The following is a 21,128-nucleotide window of genomic DNA, read 5'->3' as shown; positions in this document are numbered from 1 at the left end:
AAGATCAACCTGTGGTGTACACTTTCGAAGTTCGAACCCTCCTTTCTGCAGCATCAGTACTAAGTCTTTTTGAAGTTTTCTAGAATCTTCAATTGTTGATGAACCTCCAGTTAGATCATCAACATAGCATGAATTTAAAATAATTTGCGAGGCCTCAGGAAAATTATCCTTTTCCTCTTCAGCCAGAACAAACAATGACTTGATAGCCAAATAAGGCGCGCATGTTAGTCCATACGTTACCGTGAGAAGGCGGTAATCAGCTATATCAGCTAACTTTAGACCGACTATAAAAAAACGAGAATGATGTTGCGTATACAGTACAAGCAACAATTAAAAAAACTCCAATGAATGAACTTGTGACACCCTGTTAAAACCAATATAAAAATGAAACCTATTGGAAAAAAAAGATGTGCACTGTTTACCTTTAAATATAATCCTGCAAAAGAATTCAACTTGAAAAACGACCTGTGTTGATTTAAACGATAATTCATAAATTCTTGTTAAGAAAATGCGATGAAATGTTTGCGATCGATATTTAAACTATCTGCAAACCAACTAAAGATGAAATGAATAATGCAATGTATTTTTGAAATTGAAAAAAAGAAGCAAATTGATCAACTAATTAATTGTACTTTTTAAGCCTATATGATTGAATTAACTGGGCGGTTTATTCTATAAAATTATAAGTTAATTTTCAAAAGGCCAAAGTGTGAATAGCAAAAATCCGACTCGAAGGACCAAAAATAATGTTGATTAATTGCGCTGGGTTCAAATAAAAAAAATAAAATAAAAAAAGTTAGTTAATTCACGATGAAAAAAAAGGAAAAAAAAGGTAATTTAGTGGACTGTAAACACTTAATGAAATTAACTAAAAAACTTGGAAAACGCTGTTGTGAGACCTTACCTTCTATTATCGGTGGCCGAGATTTGCGAATTATCTACACTTTCACGCTAGCGATTTTTCGGTGTTGAGTCGCGACTCTAAACTGTTTGACGCTTAGAGCTCGAATGAATCGCGCACTGTTTAAGGCCTCAAAACGAGGAGTTGAAATTCAAGAAAAAAAAATTATTTAAACAAATGAAATACTTCCTTAACAAGGTGAGTCAACCAAAGGCATTAAATTTAACTAAAGAAAAATACCGAGTGATAAAAGAACATGAATTAATATGAACTAAATAAACTAAATGAAAATTAAATGAAAACTTAACACTATATACACAGATTTTACAAAGGCTTTTGATAGAATTAAACTTCTAATAAATAATTAAAATATTAATTAATAAAAAAAAAATTAAAATTCTAATAAATAATCTCAAGGATATGGGCATTCTGGGTGAGCTCTTAGAGTTACTGACATCTTATCTTACAGAAAGAAGACAAATTGTACGTATTCAAAGTTTTCAGTCCACTGAAATTAAAATACCATTAGGTGTTCCGCAGGATTCATACCTGAGACCTCTACTCTTTAATATTTATGTAAATGATATTGCCTCTTGTTTCCTGTACGCATCTTTTCCACTTTTTGCCGATGACTTAAAATTTTACATTAAAGTTCGAAATCAGCAAAACTGCGACAGACTGTAATCAGACTTGGATTGTTTAACTCAGTGGTGTAATGAAAATGAGACAAGAGAATGTCGACATAGCGGCGTCAAACTACTGGTTGACTTCGGGACAGCTTTTCCCTGAAACTGAAGGGTTTCTTGTGGCTATCCAAGATCAAGTATTACCAACAAGAAATTATTTAAAGTTTAAGGTGGCTCGACGGTACACAGTGACAGCCGTAGGTATGGATGTGAGACAATAGAGTCCATTCAGCATGTCACTGGTGGATGTCAAGCTTTTGCACCAACGGAATGTAAAGAACGGTCTGATCTAGTTGCAATGATACTGCATAACGAGGTCGCAGAAAAACTTCTTAAGCCTCTTATCAGCAGCCAAGGTACCATAATATAACTATAAGCCGGAACGAATTCGTGAAAATGTGCAACACAAATTGTATTGGATCGCACTGTACTTACAGAACAACGAGTAAGTAATAATAGGCCTGACCTAATGCTAATCGTTAAAATTTCTAGGAATACATCCCTTATTGATGTAGATATTCCTAATAATAATAACCTAAGAGCGAAACATAATGAAAATATTGTTAAGTACAGAGATCTAGAACACCAGGTAAGAAGACAATGGGAAATGAGAGAAGTGCGAACAATCCCAATTATTATGTCAACAACAGGAGTAACACCAAAGGGCCTGATCGAAAACATAAAACTGGCCTTAAGCCTTAAGGAAAGCATTTATATGCTAATGCAGAAGTGGACGCTATTATCCACATCTCGAATAGTCAGAAAGTTCATTGGAAACGCAGATAATGACAATTAGTTTAAGAAACATGTAATTTTAGTTTAATTGTAAATAAAGGTAAAAACAGAGTTCGATAACATGGAAAGGACTCCATCAGAGCTTCATCCTTCTGATATTGGGATAACTAGGTGAGAGTTCACGAAATATAGAAAACACCATCCCCATTCTTGTAAGGAAGGACTTACAATAAAGAGAAAACAAGGAGGAAGAGGCATGATAGATATTGAAGTACTACATCAAAACAGATCCAGAAACATCGGAAATTCACAAAATAAACAGTAAAGAGTTAATACATAGGCAACAAAGCGACTGCATGATAAATATCGATACAACATACAGCAAGACAACATATTGAAAAAAGTCTCGTATAAATGGCTCGAAAATGGAAAACTCTTCCCTAAGACCGACGGTTTTCTTCTCGCAATATAGGACCAAGTCATAGCCAAGTGAAACTACAAAAATATATAATAAATGATCCAGACGTACACACCGGTATATGCAGAAAATATATCCAATGTAACGAAACGATAGGTCATATCACTGGTGGATGCAAAATCCCACCAGGCACAAAATATACCGCAAAATACAACATGACAGGAAAATATTATTCACCGGGCACTCGCAAAGGCATGAAAGCTCATCAAAGAAGAAACATCATACCACACATATTCCCCAATCACGATTATAGATAGCAAAAAATACAAACTATACTGAGACGTAGAAAGTCGCACAGATAAAACAATACTATGCAATAGACCAGACATCGTTTTCCATAACAACATCTCACATATCTTTAATACCCATCTTGAACAACTTGGTCTCAATCAAAACATCCATACAAAACTCTATTATCCACAAACATGCAATAAAGAACGTCTTTTTATGTCAAAAATTAGATAGAATGACTTATTCTAACAGACGGCAAGGTCTAACAGAGCTACCCCATTTATCCGTCCAACTAAAAATATTTTCATAAAGAACTTTAACCGATATAACTTAACTTTTACGTTTCAAGTTGCATAGAGAGGTGGCAGATTATAACTTACTAAAAAGAGCATCAAAAGTTTTACCTGTATTATAAATAACCGACTTTGTAAACTGAGCAGTCTTGTATTTATAAATGACATTAATTTTGCAGTAACGAAAGTGTCGATCGTGTATGGTAGTGTGGGATACAAATTATTAAAAAGATATATAAGAGTTCTTGATAACACAATTTTGTAACTAAGATTAGAGAAATGCGCTATATACCTTTCTTCTGAGGTCCTGTCATTGTATCAAAAAGAAAAAAATTCTGAACCTTTTGCAAACTGTTTGTCCTTTTGATTAAGTTCAACCCAACATAGTACATTACAACAAACTAGATAAAACTAATGAATCACATAATCTTAACTTAATATTTTTGGAAAGTAAAAGTAAGGACTTGAGAATCATAATTTTGAAAGTTCAATTAATTGTCGATCCAAACGCTTAATTTTTTCACACGTAAAAGAAGCCTAAATCATGTCCACAATTTTAAGTTCGAAATTATCGGGGCTGAGATCGAAACAACAGTAGCTTAGATCTAGAATTACTAAGAATTATCTTGTAAGCTTTGGATATTTCAGGAGGTTGAAGGTTGATAGAGAATTATAACGTACTTTCGGTTATTACATTATTATAATTAATTATTATTATTAATAAGTATTAAACCGAAACCGCCCAAATACTGTTATAAGTTTACCGGATATAGCGCACAATTCAACAAAAATTTGTAGGCATACTCAGTTTCACGAAAGTACTTTACAATTACAATTTTTGTTCAATTTTTCAAACTAATTCTTACGTATGTTTAAATTCAATATTTTTAATGACCGTAAATAAAGAATATATCAAAATAACCATTATCATTTCTAACATTTGTAAAAGAATTTTGCACTTACCCAAAGTTACTTTTCTGGACTGACCGGGACCTAATATAACCGGCAACGAATATTTATAAATATTCAACCTCAAATTAGTCCAAAATATTTTCTGTTGGCGATCCAATGTAGACTCGTCAAACGAGAACCATTTTTTTGTAGAGCATTTCACGTCCGCATTGGGGATGAAGTTTTCAGGCAATCCTTCCAATAACAATTCGGCGTGGGGATAATCGTTTTCGAAAATAAGCTGCATGACCAACGGATGGTTGGACGGGTTATGCAGAATTAAGTCTTGTGAAGACCTGTTTCGGACCTACGATGACAGAATGTATAGTTACATATTTTATAATAATAATCTTTATTTAGCATAAAAAAAGGTAAATATAAAATACAATACTTATACAAAGTTCAAAAAAATTATAATACTTTTATCAACCCAGTACATTATAACCTACTTTCGTCAGCAGGAGTAACTTATATCGAGTTAATATACAGGGTGTTCCGTTGATCATGTTACAAACTTCTAGGGCAGATAGGAAACGTCAAAAGAAAAACAAAAGTTCATATAAACATGGGTCCGGAAAAGCTTCCTCAGGAAGCTACAGCTCTTTGAAAATAACCTTTAAAAACTAGTTTTTTTTTAATAGCTCCGGAACTACTTTAGCTACCGCAACCAATTTTGGGAGGTAAATTATTGTTAGTACGTTTATTCTTTTGAACCTACTAAATAAAAAAAAATTTACCAGGGGCTTCAGAATCAGGGGGGTATTTAGTAAATTTAGGCCCATTTCTTTAAGACTTTAATTTCTGCCCGTTTGGGCATTAGATTATGATGTTCCTATGCTTTTTACATAAAAAAGGTGCTCTTAGTAAAAGTCGGTAAATGGTAAATATTACCGTTTTTGTGAAAATTGACGAAAAGCAAGTTATGAGATACAAAAATGAATTACCTATTATTATTAATAAACAATTAAAAAAAAATCTGGCGTAAATAAAAAATAAATGTTTAAAAAAAGTTAAGGTAGCCACTTTATTAAATTGGTACTCAAATTAATTAACTGTCACTTTAATTACCTTGAGGCATAAAATGTTTAAATGATTTTAAGTGTAATAAAAAACCAACAAATTAACAATTTTAGAAACGTAAACAAATTTTATTAAAGATTGGTATTACAAAAATAAACTTAAAATATTAATTGCTCAAAATGCCGGCCGCCACGATCGATACATTTATTGTATCTACGCACCATATTAAGGTTGACGTGGTTAAAAATATCAGGCGTGGTTTGGATTACTTCAGCAGCTGCGGAAATTCTGGCCACCAGGTCTTCTTCTGACTCGACTAGAGTTTCATATACGAGACTTTTCATATGCCCCCAAAGAAAAAAATCTAAGGGTATCAAATCTGGTGAGCGCGCTGGCCAGGTGACAGGGCCTCCGCGGCCAATCCAGCGCCTTCCAAAATTTTCATTTATAAACTCGCGGACAATAAGTGGAAAATGAGCTGACGCTCCATCGTGTTGTAGCCATAAGTTCTGTCGTATATTTAGGGGCAGATCATCTAATAGTTCTGGCAGTACATTTCTTAAAAAATTTAAATAAATATTTCCCGTTAAACGAGGAGGCAACATAATTGGACCAATTAAGCGTTATCCAACAATGCCGGCCCACATATTGACCGAAAACTTATGTTGATAGCTCCTAAAATGAATACCATAAGGGTTTTCCTCACTCCACACATGATTATTCTTAGAATTAAAAACGCCTTCTTTTGTAAATAAAGCCTCGTCAGTAAAAAGGACATATTTTGGAAATTGAGGTTCTTCTGTACACCGGTCAAGAAACCACTGGCAAAAATTCACGCGGGGCATAAAATCATTGGGTCCTAATGATTGCACCTTTTGCAGGTGGTAGGGCCGAAGAAGCTGTTCCTTAACAACGTTCCATACCCTAACATGATTTACATGCATCGCATCAGCTACTGCTCGAGTACTTACTGATGGGTTATCTTCAAATCGCTGAAGCACTTCTTCCTCAAAATCCGGGATTCGGATGTTTCTTTGCGCGCCATTATCTTGGCGTTTTATTTTAACGGAGCCAGTCTCCCTGAGCCGTTGAATGACCCTTTCAAAAAGTGTGTGAGCTGGGATTCGCCTTTCGGGAAACCGCTCTTCATATAGTCGAGAAGCAGCTCTACCATTACATCGAACTTTTTTTTAGAAACAGATAATGAGCCTAATACAGTATCAAATCATCTCATTGACTTTTATAAAAACAACAAACTAATTACTCATATTAATTTAAAATTCAAATTAATTACCCATGAAAATTTGTTTAAAATTATTTCTAAAATAAAATCTAATGCTGTTGGCGAGGACCTTTTATCAATAAGGGATATAAAATTGTGTCTACCCTTTTGTGCGGATGCTATTGTAAATGTTATTAATTCTTGCATATTAACTTCAAATTATCCAACAATATGGAAAACTGCAAAAGTTTTACCACTACCTAAAACTAACGATCCAAAAACCCTTAAAGATATAAGACCAATTAGTACACTTTCTGCTATGTCAAAAATATTTGAAAGGCATATCTACTCACAAATTGAGTCATTCATAGAACAGCAAAATATAGTCCCAACCTGCCAATCTGGTTTTAGAAAGAATTTTAGCACAACATCAGCACTAACTAATATCCTCAATGATATAAGAGAAAATCAAGAACAAACAAATAGTACTTGCATGACACTTTTAGATTTTAGTAAAGCTTTCGATACGGTACATCTTGAACTGTTATTAGCAAAATTAAAGTATTATGGATTCTCTACAGATGCACTAAATTTGTTACAAAATATTTTAGGTATAGTTACGTAAGTACAAAAAAAGACTCTACAATAATAAAGTCGGATCTCAAACTTGTCAAAAAGGGAGTACCTCAAGGATCCGTCCTTTCTCCTCTGTTATTTGCCATCTATGTAGCAGATATGTACAGGAGTGTTAAATTTTGTAAATTCAATCAATTTGCCGAAGACATCCAACTTACTATACCTGTAGTGAAGAGTAATATGATAGAAGCTAAAGAAAAACTTACTAATGACTTAGATCAATTATTCTTATATTCAATGAACCATAATCTAAAATTAAACGCAAATAAATCTAAAATTCTTATAATAAACAAAGATAAACAACTTCGTGAACAAATTGAACAAATATTTCAGGTATCTTTAAATAATAATACTATACCAGTCATTCAAAATGCAAAAAATTTGGGGGTTATTTTTGACACAGACCTATCTTTTCAGCAACACATAAATAGTAAACTTTCCACTGCATATTTAAGACTTAAAAATATTAATTATAATAAAAAGTATTTACCTCAAAAACAAAAATATTTTTTATGTAATTCTCTGGTTCTGTCCCTGTTTGTGATATTGTCTATGGTGACTCGGTATCATTGGTAACTAAAAGATCCATTCAAAAGATACAAAACTGGTGTATGAGGTTATCATATAATATATCTTATAGAGAGCATATAACGCCCTATCTAAATGAATATAAAATTTTAAATATGGCCAACAGAGGAAAACAACATTTTTACTGTCTCATACACAGAGTAATAAGTACTGGCAAACCCCCCTACCTTTTAGAAAAATTTAAACCGCTTCCAAGAACTACTTTAGGGCTACAGCGTACTGCCAATGACTAAAGCTATATTGTACCCCACCAAAGAACTTCATGCTATGAAAAAAGTTTTGACACAAGTCCTTAAGAATTCAAAATTTTTGTTTTTTAAAAATTCAATAAATAAGATCCTATTGGAAGAACAGACTAGGTTATAAGTTTTAAAAGTCACATAAATAAATTTAAGTACTTAAATAAGATCAATATTATAATAACTTCGATGTTGAGATTTTTTATTTTTTATTTGATTTTTTATTTTTTTATTTCATATTGTTTCTAATATTCTGCCACGCCCTGACTCATCCCTAAAATCTAACTGTCATCAAGACTCGTTTTCCTTCTGCGCGCTCCCATTCTCTTCAGAACTCTTACTTTTAATTTGTCTTTTTGTTTTTTGTTTTCTTTTGTTTTTTTTGGGGAATTATTTTATTAAGTAGTTTTTTATTTATTTCTCTTTGCATACTTTATATGTACTATTTTTTTAATTTATTTTTTGTATTTATTATAGTAGCTATTTATTAGGTTAAGGGTCCTTTCGCAGGCGTCCGCTCAGCGGCCACTGTTACCGGTTTTGTAATCGTGAATTGGTCCCTTTTTGTCAACTGTGTATATTAGGTGTAACTAAATGATACATGTATTTTTTACTTTGGCAAAATAAACAATTTTGAATTTGAATTTGAACTTCCCCTTAAATTAAAAGCATATCGGCGTATTCAGCAAAAGTGTAATCTTCCATTACTTAACCGTAATAAAAAGGGAATTAATATCATGTAAAAAATACTGACAGTGACAAATTTAAAAAATACTGACAGTGGCAATGAATTAGCATTATTATTATTATTATTAAAATAATTAATTCAGGTGTTGTATCTTAGTTTGGTTTTAGTCAATTTCCACAAAAACGGTGATATTTACCATTTACCGACTTTTACTAAGAGCACCTTTTTTATGTAAAAAGCATAGGAACATCATAATCTAATGCCCAAACGGGCAGAAATAAAAGTCTTAAAGAAATGGGCCTAAATTTACCAAATACCCCCCTGATTCTGAAGCCCCTGGTAAATATTTTTTTTATTTAGTAGGTTCAAAAAAATAAACGTACTAACAATAATTTACCTCCCAAAATTGGTTGCGGTAGCTAAGGTAGTTCCGGAGCTATTAAAAAGAATTAGTTCTTAAAGTTTATTTTCAAAGAGCTCTAGCTCCCTGAGGAAGCTTTTCCGGACCCATGTTTATATGAACTTTTGTTTTTCTTTTGACGTTTTCTATCTGCCCTAGAAGTTTGTAACATGATCAACGTAACACCCTGTATACGTGGGTCATTGCAAATCCATGTTTTCACAAAACAATTATTACAATTATTAACTTAAAACTTATTAAACATTCTAAAATATAGACCTAATAAGGCTGAGCAATGAATATATAAAAAATAATAGTTTTCCATTTTTTATTAAATCAAAGGATATGTATGATATTACTTACAAAAAATAAAAAAAGGAAAAAATTATAAAAGAAGAAAATATAAATTAAAAAAAACAATATACATTTTCTAACAGGACGCCCTGTATACACTATTGAAAAATAACTCTTGCTTACCTGAGTTAATGGAAACTCTAACGTCTGATTTATTAAAACGCCCTCTTCCACAACAGAAGGCCAAGTAAAATTCACCCTGCTAACGAACATTTGTCCTTTCACCTCGCTCGTGTCCAGCCTAAAAGTCATGCTACTGGTTGCATTCGCGCTGTTTTTCGTAAAATTCGAATATCTTTGATAGAACAAATTTACAAGCTTGAGATCGTAATCTGATACCTGTCTTGAGATTAATAGGGTCTTTAACCAGGATGCTTAAAAATATAAACATGTTATAACTTATTCCTAAAAATGAAATAAAAAATACTTACCAGACCCTTCACTAAGAAAACCCGTATAACAATCAGGGCTGCAGTCCAAGTCAGGGTTAAACTTTAACGTAGCTATTACCCTGTTCATCTTTGGTAATATTGAGCTAACTATGTTATAAGATACTCTTTTGTCTGCAGGAAGGCTAGAAATACCTTCGACATTCATCTTTTCTGAATATGTAGAAAAAATTCTAAGAGGGTGCGTACATGCCTTGCTCTAAAAAAATGTACAATCATATTAGATTAATCGGCTATCCTTTATTTTATAAAAACTTACAGGAAAGCAGTTGTTAAAGACGAGATCCTCTTTATCAATTATTAACTCTCCCGAAGCAACTTTATACGCGACCGCAATCGATAAATTTTCGAAAGGGGTCGCGATTTGAACCTCGCCTCTTTTTAAACCATCCTGGTTATTTGTGTTTACTGTTAATCTGATAACTGCAAAGTGTTGAGCTTTTATATTGCCCTAAAACAAAAATAATAATTTTCACTTTTAAACTCAAAGAACTAACTTTTACAGACAAGCTCATCTGGATTACATAGAAACACCATTTTGTAAAACAGAGAAAGAAGCAACGAGATTGTGAAATTTATTTTGTTATATCTTTTCAAAAGTGAATTTTAGTATTATTATATTATATGATACTTAAATGTTTTGTCATTTCTTGTAATTACTTTTAATTAGTTTTTTTGTAACATTTTGTTTATGGTTTAGATACCTAAAAATGAGTAGAGTAAAAATAATTCAATATCTAAAATAAAACTTACACATTTAGTAAGATTACCAATACGATTATTGGCAAATAACAATCTGTGATCTCCCTCTCCACATCCGTGCAATTCGACCTGACTTCTAGGTAGAGAAGTCGACAACTTGAGCAAATTGAGGTCAATAGGGTTTGGATTCGTCAATATTAGGTAGGCCTGAACCTGTTTGTAGTGACCCACTAAGCCCATATCTAGCATTCGTTCATCGCCGGTATACGGCAAATACTAAAATGAAAGAATCATGTTGTAGGGATACTGTTTGCTCTACACATAAATACATAAACAATATAGTATATTGTATACTTACTATCTGTATTTTTCCATTATAACTAAGAAATGGCACTGTGATTTCAGAAATATTAGTTAAAACCTTGATTCGACTAGAAAGCTGCATATCAGTCTTTTTAACGCCTTTCTTTAACTGGATATCAAATAGCGTTTTCTTTTCAAAGGGCCTTAACATTACTGGTGTGTAACTCTGTATCTGTGTAAACAATAATAAAAGGTCAATATTCAATCATTCTTTTCAATAAGCAAAAAAAAATCTCAATTTTTCTAATTTTTATTACAGTATACCAGGTATCAAGAAATAACGTTGACAAAAAAATTGGATAATTTTAAAATTCGGCAATGTTTTATGGTGGCTATATTTTGATCGAAAGTAATGAAATAATATATCAAGGCATTAATTCTTATGTACGCATAAAAACTTTCAGCAATAGCAGGTTCCCTGTATGGTTTTCCAGCGAATTGAAAAACTTAGTTATTAGAAAAAAATTGCCCATAAAGAGTTTAGGAAATCTAACTTATATAGTGATTACCTTGCATTTCCTCAGCTTAGAGATAAATGTAAAAAATTTAGTGAGCAGGGTTACCGGAAATATTTATATAATATAGAATATTAAATTCAGTGAAAGTAAAGTTGTTTCACATTTATTAGATAACCCTTAGAACATTGAATACTTAGAATAAACCTAGCTGCAAACTATAGGCGAGATTGTTTCAGTTCACCATCTCTCAGAAAAGGATGTCAAATCGACTTTCCAATTTTTCATACAATATATTATATTATGTCATAATAGAGGTGATAAGAGGTGATTAAACAAGTCATTTGCAACAAAAAAGTCGTATAACATTTTTTGATTTTATCAAATTTCTTTGTTTTTTTTCATATAAACAAGAATATCTTCGTCATTCTTACCAACACATAAAATTTAGATATACCATCCGAAAGAGAATTAAATTTGCTATAAGATGGGTATATTTAAGTTTTTGGGTAATTTTTTATACCGGGTGTTATCACAAGTTAAATGTAACATTTGGGAAATGTGCAAATTTAGTGGTTAGTTATCTTCTTCGTTGTCATTTTTCTAAAATTTGGTAAACAGGGACATGTTTTTTTTTCAGCAAAAACTACTGCAGTTAATATGCTTTCCAATGATATACTTACTTTTGTGATTTGTTTTCACAGCAATATTATGGGCAAAAGAAAGAAAACCACAAATACTGAAAACTTTCAAATTTTATATTTCTTGATCTTTTGAGCACCAATGCGGTGAGTACTTGTAGATCTATCTTCCCTAACACAGCAACACCACAAATTTTTATTAGAAAAGCCGCAAACAAATAATATATCGCGATATTCATTCATGAAGAAAAAAGGCAGGTTTTCCTTCTTTTGTAAATGGCAATGAATCAGCAAAAGAAGAAAAGTCACAGACCATGTATTACTTGATTTTAAAACAAAAGCATAGATATTTACAATTTGACAAGAACTGTCATTAAGTTTTCACTTCGACTTAAAGTAGTTAAATAAGTAATTTGATTTAAACGTGCTTAAAAAAATAATGCCTAGTTTCACAAACATTGAATATCGGGACATCTTATTTATTTATGGTGTCGCAAATGGAAACTCGCGGGGGGCAGCAAAGGGGAATGCGCTTCGTTTTCCTAATAGACGGCAACCCCATAGAAGAACATTTGCAGAAGTGTTCAGACGCTGTGGGAAAACTGGTTCCTTTCGAGGTTTGCGCATTAGAGAAGGTGGTCAAAATGGTCAACGCTGGAGACGAAAACCTGCGATTATGAGAGCTGTTACAGAAGATAGATCTAGAAATGCTCGCCGCATTGGTGCTGCATTAAGTATTCACCATTCCACTGTACGCAGAGTTCTTCAAAAAAAAAATTTGCATCCGTTTTATTTGAAAAAAGTCCGGGATTTATTGCCAGTGGATGGTGAGGTGAGGCTTCAATTCTGTAGGTGGTACTTAAATAAGTTGCAAGTGAGGAACAGATCAAATATTTTGGACAGATGAAGCAACATTTACAAGAGCCGGAATAATGAATTTAAGAAATAACCATATATGGCATACAGAAAACACTTATGCGACTGTTGTTTCACATTTTCTCATGAGATAAGAGTCAATGTATGGATTGGAATAATGAGAGGTCGCCTTTTCGGGCCTGTACTACTTCCTGATCGGCTCGAATCCAATGAGTTTTCAAATTTATTAAATAATGACCTTGTTGATTTTTTGGAAGAAATCCCCTTAGTCGCTAAACAGGAACTTTGGTTTCAAATGAACGGATGCCTACCCCATAATGGCAGAATTGTGCAAAATTCCTTGAATCAATGCTTTGGGGAGAAACGGATCGGAAAATACGGTCCGGTAAGATGGCCGCCCAGAAGCCCTGACCTTACGCCCCTTGACTTTTATGTCTGGTGACTGTTATGTCACATTAAAATCTAATGTTATTAACATTAATACTCGAGACGAACTAATTAATCGAATTAGTGTATGTTGCAATGAAATGCGATAAAAACGCGTTGAACTTGAACGGGTTGTTGATAGTGTCAGAAGAAGATGCATCAAATGTATTGAACAAGAGGAAAGACATTTTGAACAATTGTTATAATTTTAGGTTTGTTTAATGAAATTTTGATTTTTTAATTTTGGTCAATCAAGAAATATAAAATTTGAAAATTTTTAATTTTTGTGGTTTTCTTTCTTTTGCCCATGATACTGCTGTGAAAACAAATAACTATCACAAAAGTAAGTATATCATTGGAAAGCATATTAAAGGCAATAGTTTTTGCTGGAAAAAAACATGTCGCTTTTTACCAAATTTAAGAAAAACGACAACGAAGAAGATACCACTAATTTTGCACATTTCCCAAATGTTACATTTAACTCCTGATAACACCCGGCATAAAAAATTACTCAAAAACTTAAATATACCCATCTTATAGCAAATTTAATTCTCTTCCAGATGGTATATCTAAATTTGATGTGGTGGTAAGAATGACTGAGATATTCTTGTTTATATGAAAAAAAACAAAGAAATTTGATAAAAACAAAAAACGTTAAATACCAGAAGAACTAACAACTTTTCGAAAAAATGTTATACGACTTTTTTGTTGCAAATGACTTGTTTAATCACCTCTTAAAGTTTGGCGGTTTTTATAGTAGACACCTTGTATATATATTTTTTTAATCCACTGAATATTTTTTTAATGTGTTGTATTTTGAAACAGGAAAAAATGTACTCTTTAAATGTTTCGTTTATTTGCTAACTAATAATATATACTTTGAGAGTAATCAACAAATTTTTCAGAATAAAAAAAGAATCTTAACAAAAGTTAATAAAAAAAGCAACTTGGCAACGTAGAATCCAATGTTGCCACTTTGTGTTTTTTTTTCTAGATATTTTTGCATTTGTGTGAAGCTAGCGTCTGACCGATATCCAGCATCTAATTTATAGTCCGCGCCCACTGTACTTAATCGATATAATAGATACCCATATCTCCTGAAATTCCCAAGGAATTTTAATATTTTTTTGTCCAGATATTAATAATTAATAACTAAATCGATTTATGGTGGTTATAAACTTCTAGAGATTAAAGTTATTTTGTAAAAATTAATTAAAAAGTCGAATGTTAAAGAAATTAATAAAAAAAGGCTTCCAAAGGATTTGAATTAATCTTTCTTCTATAATATATAATATCTAAATATATAAGATTCGGCGGGGCAATCCGCTCTTCCAGGGGATAAGTTTTAGGCAACAAACTGCTCTCTTACTTGAAATTGTCTCCAGTTGAAGTGACACTATACACTTAAACACATTATCTTGCAACAAGCGACATCAAGTTAGCTCAACATTTAATAAGACAAAAAATTAGTACAAATCATCAAAATTAAATTTTTCAGCTCAAATAAAAAAAAAACGGATTTTAAAGCGCCATATGCCGCCAGCGCTAAGGAATTGAAATTACATATATTGATTGGATTTATATTTAAATATCTCACACAAAACTATGCAATTCCAAGGATTTTGTAAAATTTTCACAATTAAAGTCGTAAAATTTACTGGACTATTTTCGATAGGCCTTTGTTTGTATGATAATTTAAAAAAATGAACATAAATCTTACAGCGTTTTCGGTACTATGTCAAACCTGTAGTTTTGATACAATATAAGATTTGCTATTAAATTCAGTAATAATTCTGTATGCCCCCTTTTAAGTAAAAGACTGTGACGAAGCGTGAACTTTTCTTTCGGGTAGACAACATTATGCAGTGATATAAAAAAGAAAAAAATAATAATAGATAACATCAAAATAAATACAACTTACAAAAAAAACACAACTAAAATACAATTGCCAATACCGAACAGTCTTTCATAAATAACCACTAAAAAACCTTTTCTATACACCCAAAAATAAAAATACTATTAACTATTAAATTACTATAGCACGCGCCCGCACCAAATTCCAAATGCAGATTCATCAAAACAAAACTAAAGATGTATTGCGGCCGACCAGATCAAGCGTGTCCTTAACTCTTTCAGGGGCAACAAATTTAAAATTTTTATTCTTTATTTGGGCACAGATTTTTTTTTTCTTATTATGTTTATTTTTCTGTAAACTATAACTTAAGAACATAAATAATACTAGTAACTTTGTTTATTTTTTATTTTTACTTATTATTTTGTACATAAATGTGAAAAAACAACTGGTGCTATATATGTACCACTGCCCCGTTCTTATTTATTTCTATGAAAGTCTTGAAAACATGTTTTATTTTTAGTTAAGCAGAGAGGCACGTTGCAAACGCTGCAAACCCATTCCGTTCTGACTTGGTTCTTTTTGGTGCTACAGTTAGCACATCGACGTCGAGTACCACGTTCAGGTTGATGTGTCGAACCTTCAAATCGGACTTCTTCGGAAACATATGGTTTATTTTTCTTTATAGCAATAGTTTCAAAACTTGAAGCAGATCTTTTTCTAGCCACCAGAGCTTCTGCTACAAGTCCTTCTATTATACTTCGTCGGAAATCTTTCATAGAAAGAGGTGGAAGCTGCAGTCCCTTATATAATACAAAAGCATTAACAACTGCAGCGTCCAGAAAAAAAAAGAAAATTCGATGCCACCATTTATGACTTTTTCGATCTATTTTGTAGTAAGACAAATTTTGGTCGAACTTGTCAACAAAATTCATATTTGCATTGTAGTCAGCAAGTGCCTTTGGACAGGGTACTTTGGTAATTGATCCATCCTTTTCTTTCCGGTTCACTTCAAGCATATCACGTGGATCGTGGAAGTTGGACAAAAGAAAAACGGAACGCTTATCCTTCCATTTAATGACCGATAAATCACTATTGCTCGTAAACCACTCCATTTCACCTCTTTTCATGTTCTTATCAGCTTTAAAATTCGGTATATGTCGCCTAGAAGAATTAACAGTGCCGCAGGCATGTATATTCATATTCTTTAGATCTTCCATAAGTTCTACCCCGTTAAAAAAATTGTCAAAGTAGACAAGGTGGTTTTTATTTTCTAGCCCTTCACATAGCTGTTTGACAACTCTTGACCCTAAGTTCTTCTCGGCATTACCACTTGGCTTTCCTGTATAAATATCAAATTTTAGACAATATCCGTTTTTATCTGCCAGTACCCACACTTTATACCCTCTTTTAGTGGGCTTCTTTGGCATATATTGTTTGAGGGAGCTTCTCCCTTTAAATTTTATCATAGATTCATCTATGGCAACTTCACGACTTGGCAGCATGCATTTGCCAAAAGCCTCTGCCATAGAAATCAACAATGGCCTTACTTTATATAGTTTGTCGTAATTTGCTTCCCCTTTTTTTGCTATCAGTGAATTGTCGTTCAAGTAAAAGTTACCAAGCAGCCAACTAAAACGCTTCACTGACATTAGATTACTTACATAAGAGTCATGAAGATCTGGCGCACTGGACCAATGGTCCCTATAACTCGGAAGGCGCTTTATGCCCATAAGTAAATTCAACCCCAAAAATGTTTTTATTTCGCGAACATCGGTTGGTTTATGCTTGCTAAACTTTTGTTGAGCATACAAATTTGTTTCAAAAACTATATCTTTTATGAAATTCTCAGAAAAAAACAGCTGAAACAGTTTGCACGGAGTTGGATCTATCATATTCGTCACGCAATCAGCTAAACCAGACTGAGCAGCAAAATCTGGAGGTGAAGCAGGAGTTTCCACATTAGACCAAATTGGAGGTTTTCTGCCAGCAGGTGTGGCAAATGCAGCTGTTTGAATTTTTCTAGCAATTGTTATCAAAGGCAAATCATCTTCAGAGTCACTACTTGAATATATTAGCACATTATTTCCGATGGTTGCTTCTGTGTCGCTTTCTTCTTCGCCCTTGTTACTGGCTAATGATTCGCTATCAGAAGGAATTTCTTCAGCGACTGCATGATTTTGTTCTATTTCTAAATAAATATTCTCTATTTCAGCGAATAGATCATCTTGCGTCATGTTAACCAACTTAAATGGCAAGTCGGACATGTTGGAACCTGAAAATAAAAAAAAGCTGTCGCAAAAAATAAAAAACCTAATGTGTGCGGTGGTACGCATAGAGTACCAGACAGATATCAAATATTACAGGATTTTTTCAAATAAATATTCAGTCTCCATCATAAGAAAATAGCTTTATAATATAATTACAACGCAAATATACAAATATACTTACTTTTTTAGTCTTCCTCTCACTCACAGTTAGTTTACACTCTTGACAACTTAATTATAACCTTAATTTATTTTTCAGGCAGTGGCTCTATGTCCGGCGCCGTTACCGCAAGGCGCACTTCTTTATAAGGACGTAAACAACTTATTTCTAATGGTGGTTCATAAACTAAACCACTGCTCCATTCGTAAATAAATTTTATACCGATGGTGCTAAATATGTACCACCGCCTAACTAGAGCATGCATTAAGGTGGTACATTTTGTACACCAGGGCCCTTGAAAGAGTTAAACAATAACCCTCAACAGCATAATAAAATAGCTGGTCGACTTCGATAGACAAAAGTTCGAATGTCTCCCGCGAGTAAATTTCGCAGACGTATAGGCGGGTACTCACCTAAAGGTGTATCACGTAACGTATCTGATACGGTAACAAGTGTGAGTACGTCAGAGCGAGCCTGCTGCGAACTTCTTCTAGGAGCATCGCACTGCGCTCGTAGCTATCCGTCTCATGGCGGTTTTTTGACGAACATAAAGACGGTCGCAGCGCGCTCGTGGACGTCAGTTTGATCGTATTTCAAGTGTGTATGTCGACGTATTGACACGATGGAAGAGCAGTGGACGGAAGAAAAGTGTTTGAATTTAATTGAAATTGACCAAAATTATCCAGTGTTATGGGATCCGAAAGACTCTAATTACTATAAAAAAAAATTTAAAGCAGATGCCTGGGAGAATATTGGTTAGGCTATGGGTATACCGGCAGAAATTTGCAAGAAGAAGTTTATAACCTTATTGGCTTGCTACAGAAGGGAGAAAATAAAAAAGGAAGAACAGCCATGGAACCGGTAAAGGTATGTATCAATAACTAACTCTTTTTTTAACAATTTTTGTTTACAATTTTTTATATTTATGCTAATTTATTATAGGTACTTCAGAAATTTATAGTAGCAAACGGTTTGCTTTCGAAGCAATGTCCCTTCTCGCAAAGAGAGACGCTCCACGGCAAAATCGACTAAATATAGTTATAGTATTTAAGTGTGATATTGTGTAAGTATTTTATATAAAGTAAAAATATTTAAAATATACAGGGTGTAACATAAAGGTTGGGAATAAATTAAATGGTAGATTCCCTGGTAAAAAATAATATTTTTTCCATATGAAGTTATGCTTTACGGGGTTTCTTTTCAACTTACAGGGTGTCAAATTTTTTCTAAAAAATGTTATTTGTTTTTTTTAGATGTTGGTTTGAATTTGCTTTTTGGTAATAACAGGTTTTTACTGTAAAAAAGCTATTTTTTACCCAGGAATACGCCATTTACTTTATTCCCAACCTTTATGTTACACCCTCGTTTAGAGCTGATTCAAGAATATTTGTCTTGCCAGGCAATTCTTCCCTCGGCCATGAAATAGCCTGGTAATTCATTTCTTAGTCCTTTAACTTCTGCTGTAGAGCGGCGTGCAACATTTCTTATAGGATAGAATGATGTCATATCATGATCGTGTCGCCAAGTTCCTTCGATTAATTGTCCATCTTCGTTTTCGCTATCGACGTAGTGCCTTGACATATAAAAATTACGTGAAGGGGGTCGCCTCAAAAAATTGTGCAAGTGAACTATAGCCATTACTACAACATTCGCTTTATCTGGCTCCAAGAGCATTGGTTTCCTTAGCACCCTGAAAGTGGATGACATAATCCCAAAAACGTTTTCAACCACTCTCCTAGCTCTGCTCAATCTATAACTAAAAATCCTTTCTTTCGAGCCTTTGGGATGATTCTGCCCTGGATAAGGTTTCCTTACACTTTCGCTCATGGCAAAAGCAGAATCGGCAAGAATAAAGTAAGGTAGTTTCTTAGTTCTACCGTTTAGATGTATAGGTGCTGGTAATTGAAGTTCATTATTTTCAATCATCTCGTGCAGTTTGCTGTTTTTAAAAACTCCTCCGTTCGAAATCCTTCCTTGACAGCCGGCATCCACGTAAAGAATGTTATAATTTGCATCCACCAGTGCAAAGAGAACGATGCTGTATGTAGACTTATAATTAAAGAATTCTGCTCCACTGTTAAATGGAGCTTATAATAATACATGTTTCCCGTCCATCGCCCCAATGCAATTGGGAAAATTCCACAAAACATTAAAATCGTCTGAAATAGTTTTCCACTCTTCACAGTTGTTAGGAATCTGCAACAAAGGAACCCATCAATATTTTTTAATGTTTATTCATATACATTTCAAGAAAAAAATATATAATATTGTATAATTTCCAATATTGTTTCAGGAGAGTAATGGAATGAAGACAGGACATGGTGAAATAGCTGAAGTATCAGCTGAAGAAGACAGCTTAGCAACACCAGAAGTAGCGCCAGAGCCACCAAGGGAATCAGCAAAACCGGATCCAAAATTACAAATGCTGAAAGAGGCTTTCGGAATCTTAAAAACTGCTTCATCAAAACGAGTAACAAGTAAAATGACAAAATATTCCGAAAACACTAAAAACGCTGTGCAAGAAGGCATATGCGACTTAATTTTCAAGGCAGACAGACATTACTTTGATAATAATGTTAACATTCAACCTGTTTACTCCAACCCGATACGACCAGGTAAATACCATGCAGCACCGAGTACATCTGGATATGTGTTACATGTTCCTACTCAACTAGATCGACATCTCTCTCAGCAATCCCAAGGCCAAGAATCTCTGGCTCAGTCATCCTCAAACCTGCCATCCTGACAGTCGTCTCCAAAGCAGCTAGCTTCAGATCATCTATACTCAGAGTATTTCGGAGCGTCTACAATCACAAAGCAATTGATGTCTTCAAAAGACTCTCAACGCCCCCTATCTCCTATTCAGATACATTCAGGACAACCATCACCAAATTGTCAGCCACTTCAGCATAGTGAATTGTCAGAGTTATTGAATATGGACTTTAATGATTAGGTATAGGTATAGTTTAAAGAATAATAAAAATATCTTACCTTCACGTTGCCTTTTAATATGTCAATGATTGCTTTATAAACTTCTGGAACAAAAAAATGACTTGCTTGGATATTCTAAATGTATACTGCAAACTAGTAAACGAATCACCACTTGCCAACAATCTCAGTGTTACAGCCAATTTGTCTTGAACTGTTATAGCTTTTCTGAACTTCGTATCTTTAGCGAAAATCTTAGGTCCAATAAGATTTAACAGGAATTCAAATTCTGTAGATGCCATACGCGTGAAATTCTTGAAATGTCCACTGATCTCTTGAGACTTCATGTCCAACATTAAATTAGTTCGATTTCTTTTTTTTTGTATATTTCACTTTGCCAAAATCGACGAGGCCTTTTATAATCTTCAGTGAGGTTGTATATAAATATAAACGCAGCGCCATTTCGGATAACATTTTCCGTGTGATTTCTTTGCGAGCACTGCGAAGCTCTTGCTAAAAAGAGCGGAACCGAAAGCTCTTAGCTGGATACGCCGTAAACGAAGACGAGGCGTACACACTTGTAGGTT

General features: G+C 33.4%; 1 protein-coding gene across 1 annotated transcript in view; it reads right to left on the bottom strand.

Moving 5' to 3' along the window:
- Positions 1–21,128, bottom strand: part of LOC126744583 (transmembrane protein 131) — a 141,180-nt gene that overhangs the window by 86,643 nt on the left and 33,409 nt on the right. Inside the window, exons 10-15 of the mRNA XM_050452056.1 lie at positions 10,932–11,108; positions 10,625–10,849; positions 10,131–10,322; positions 9,854–10,070; positions 9,546–9,796; positions 4,288–4,582 (exon numbers count right to left, since the gene is read on the bottom strand). Of these exons, the coding sequence (XP_050308013.1) occupies positions 4,288–4,582; positions 9,546–9,796; positions 9,854–10,070; positions 10,131–10,322; positions 10,625–10,849; positions 10,932–11,108 (1,357 nt within the window). The remainder of the gene's footprint in view (positions 1–4,287; positions 4,583–9,545; positions 9,797–9,853; positions 10,071–10,130; positions 10,323–10,624; positions 10,850–10,931; positions 11,109–21,128) is intronic.

This window comes from Anthonomus grandis, chromosome 14 (genome assembly GCF_022605725.1).
Source record: "Anthonomus grandis grandis chromosome 14, icAntGran1.3, whole genome shotgun sequence".
Classification (NCBI taxonomy): domain Eukaryota; kingdom Metazoa; phylum Arthropoda; class Insecta; order Coleoptera; family Curculionidae; genus Anthonomus; species Anthonomus grandis.
The sequence above is the reverse complement of the archived record's forward strand: the minus strand, read 5'-3'. Positions and strand labels throughout refer to the sequence as shown.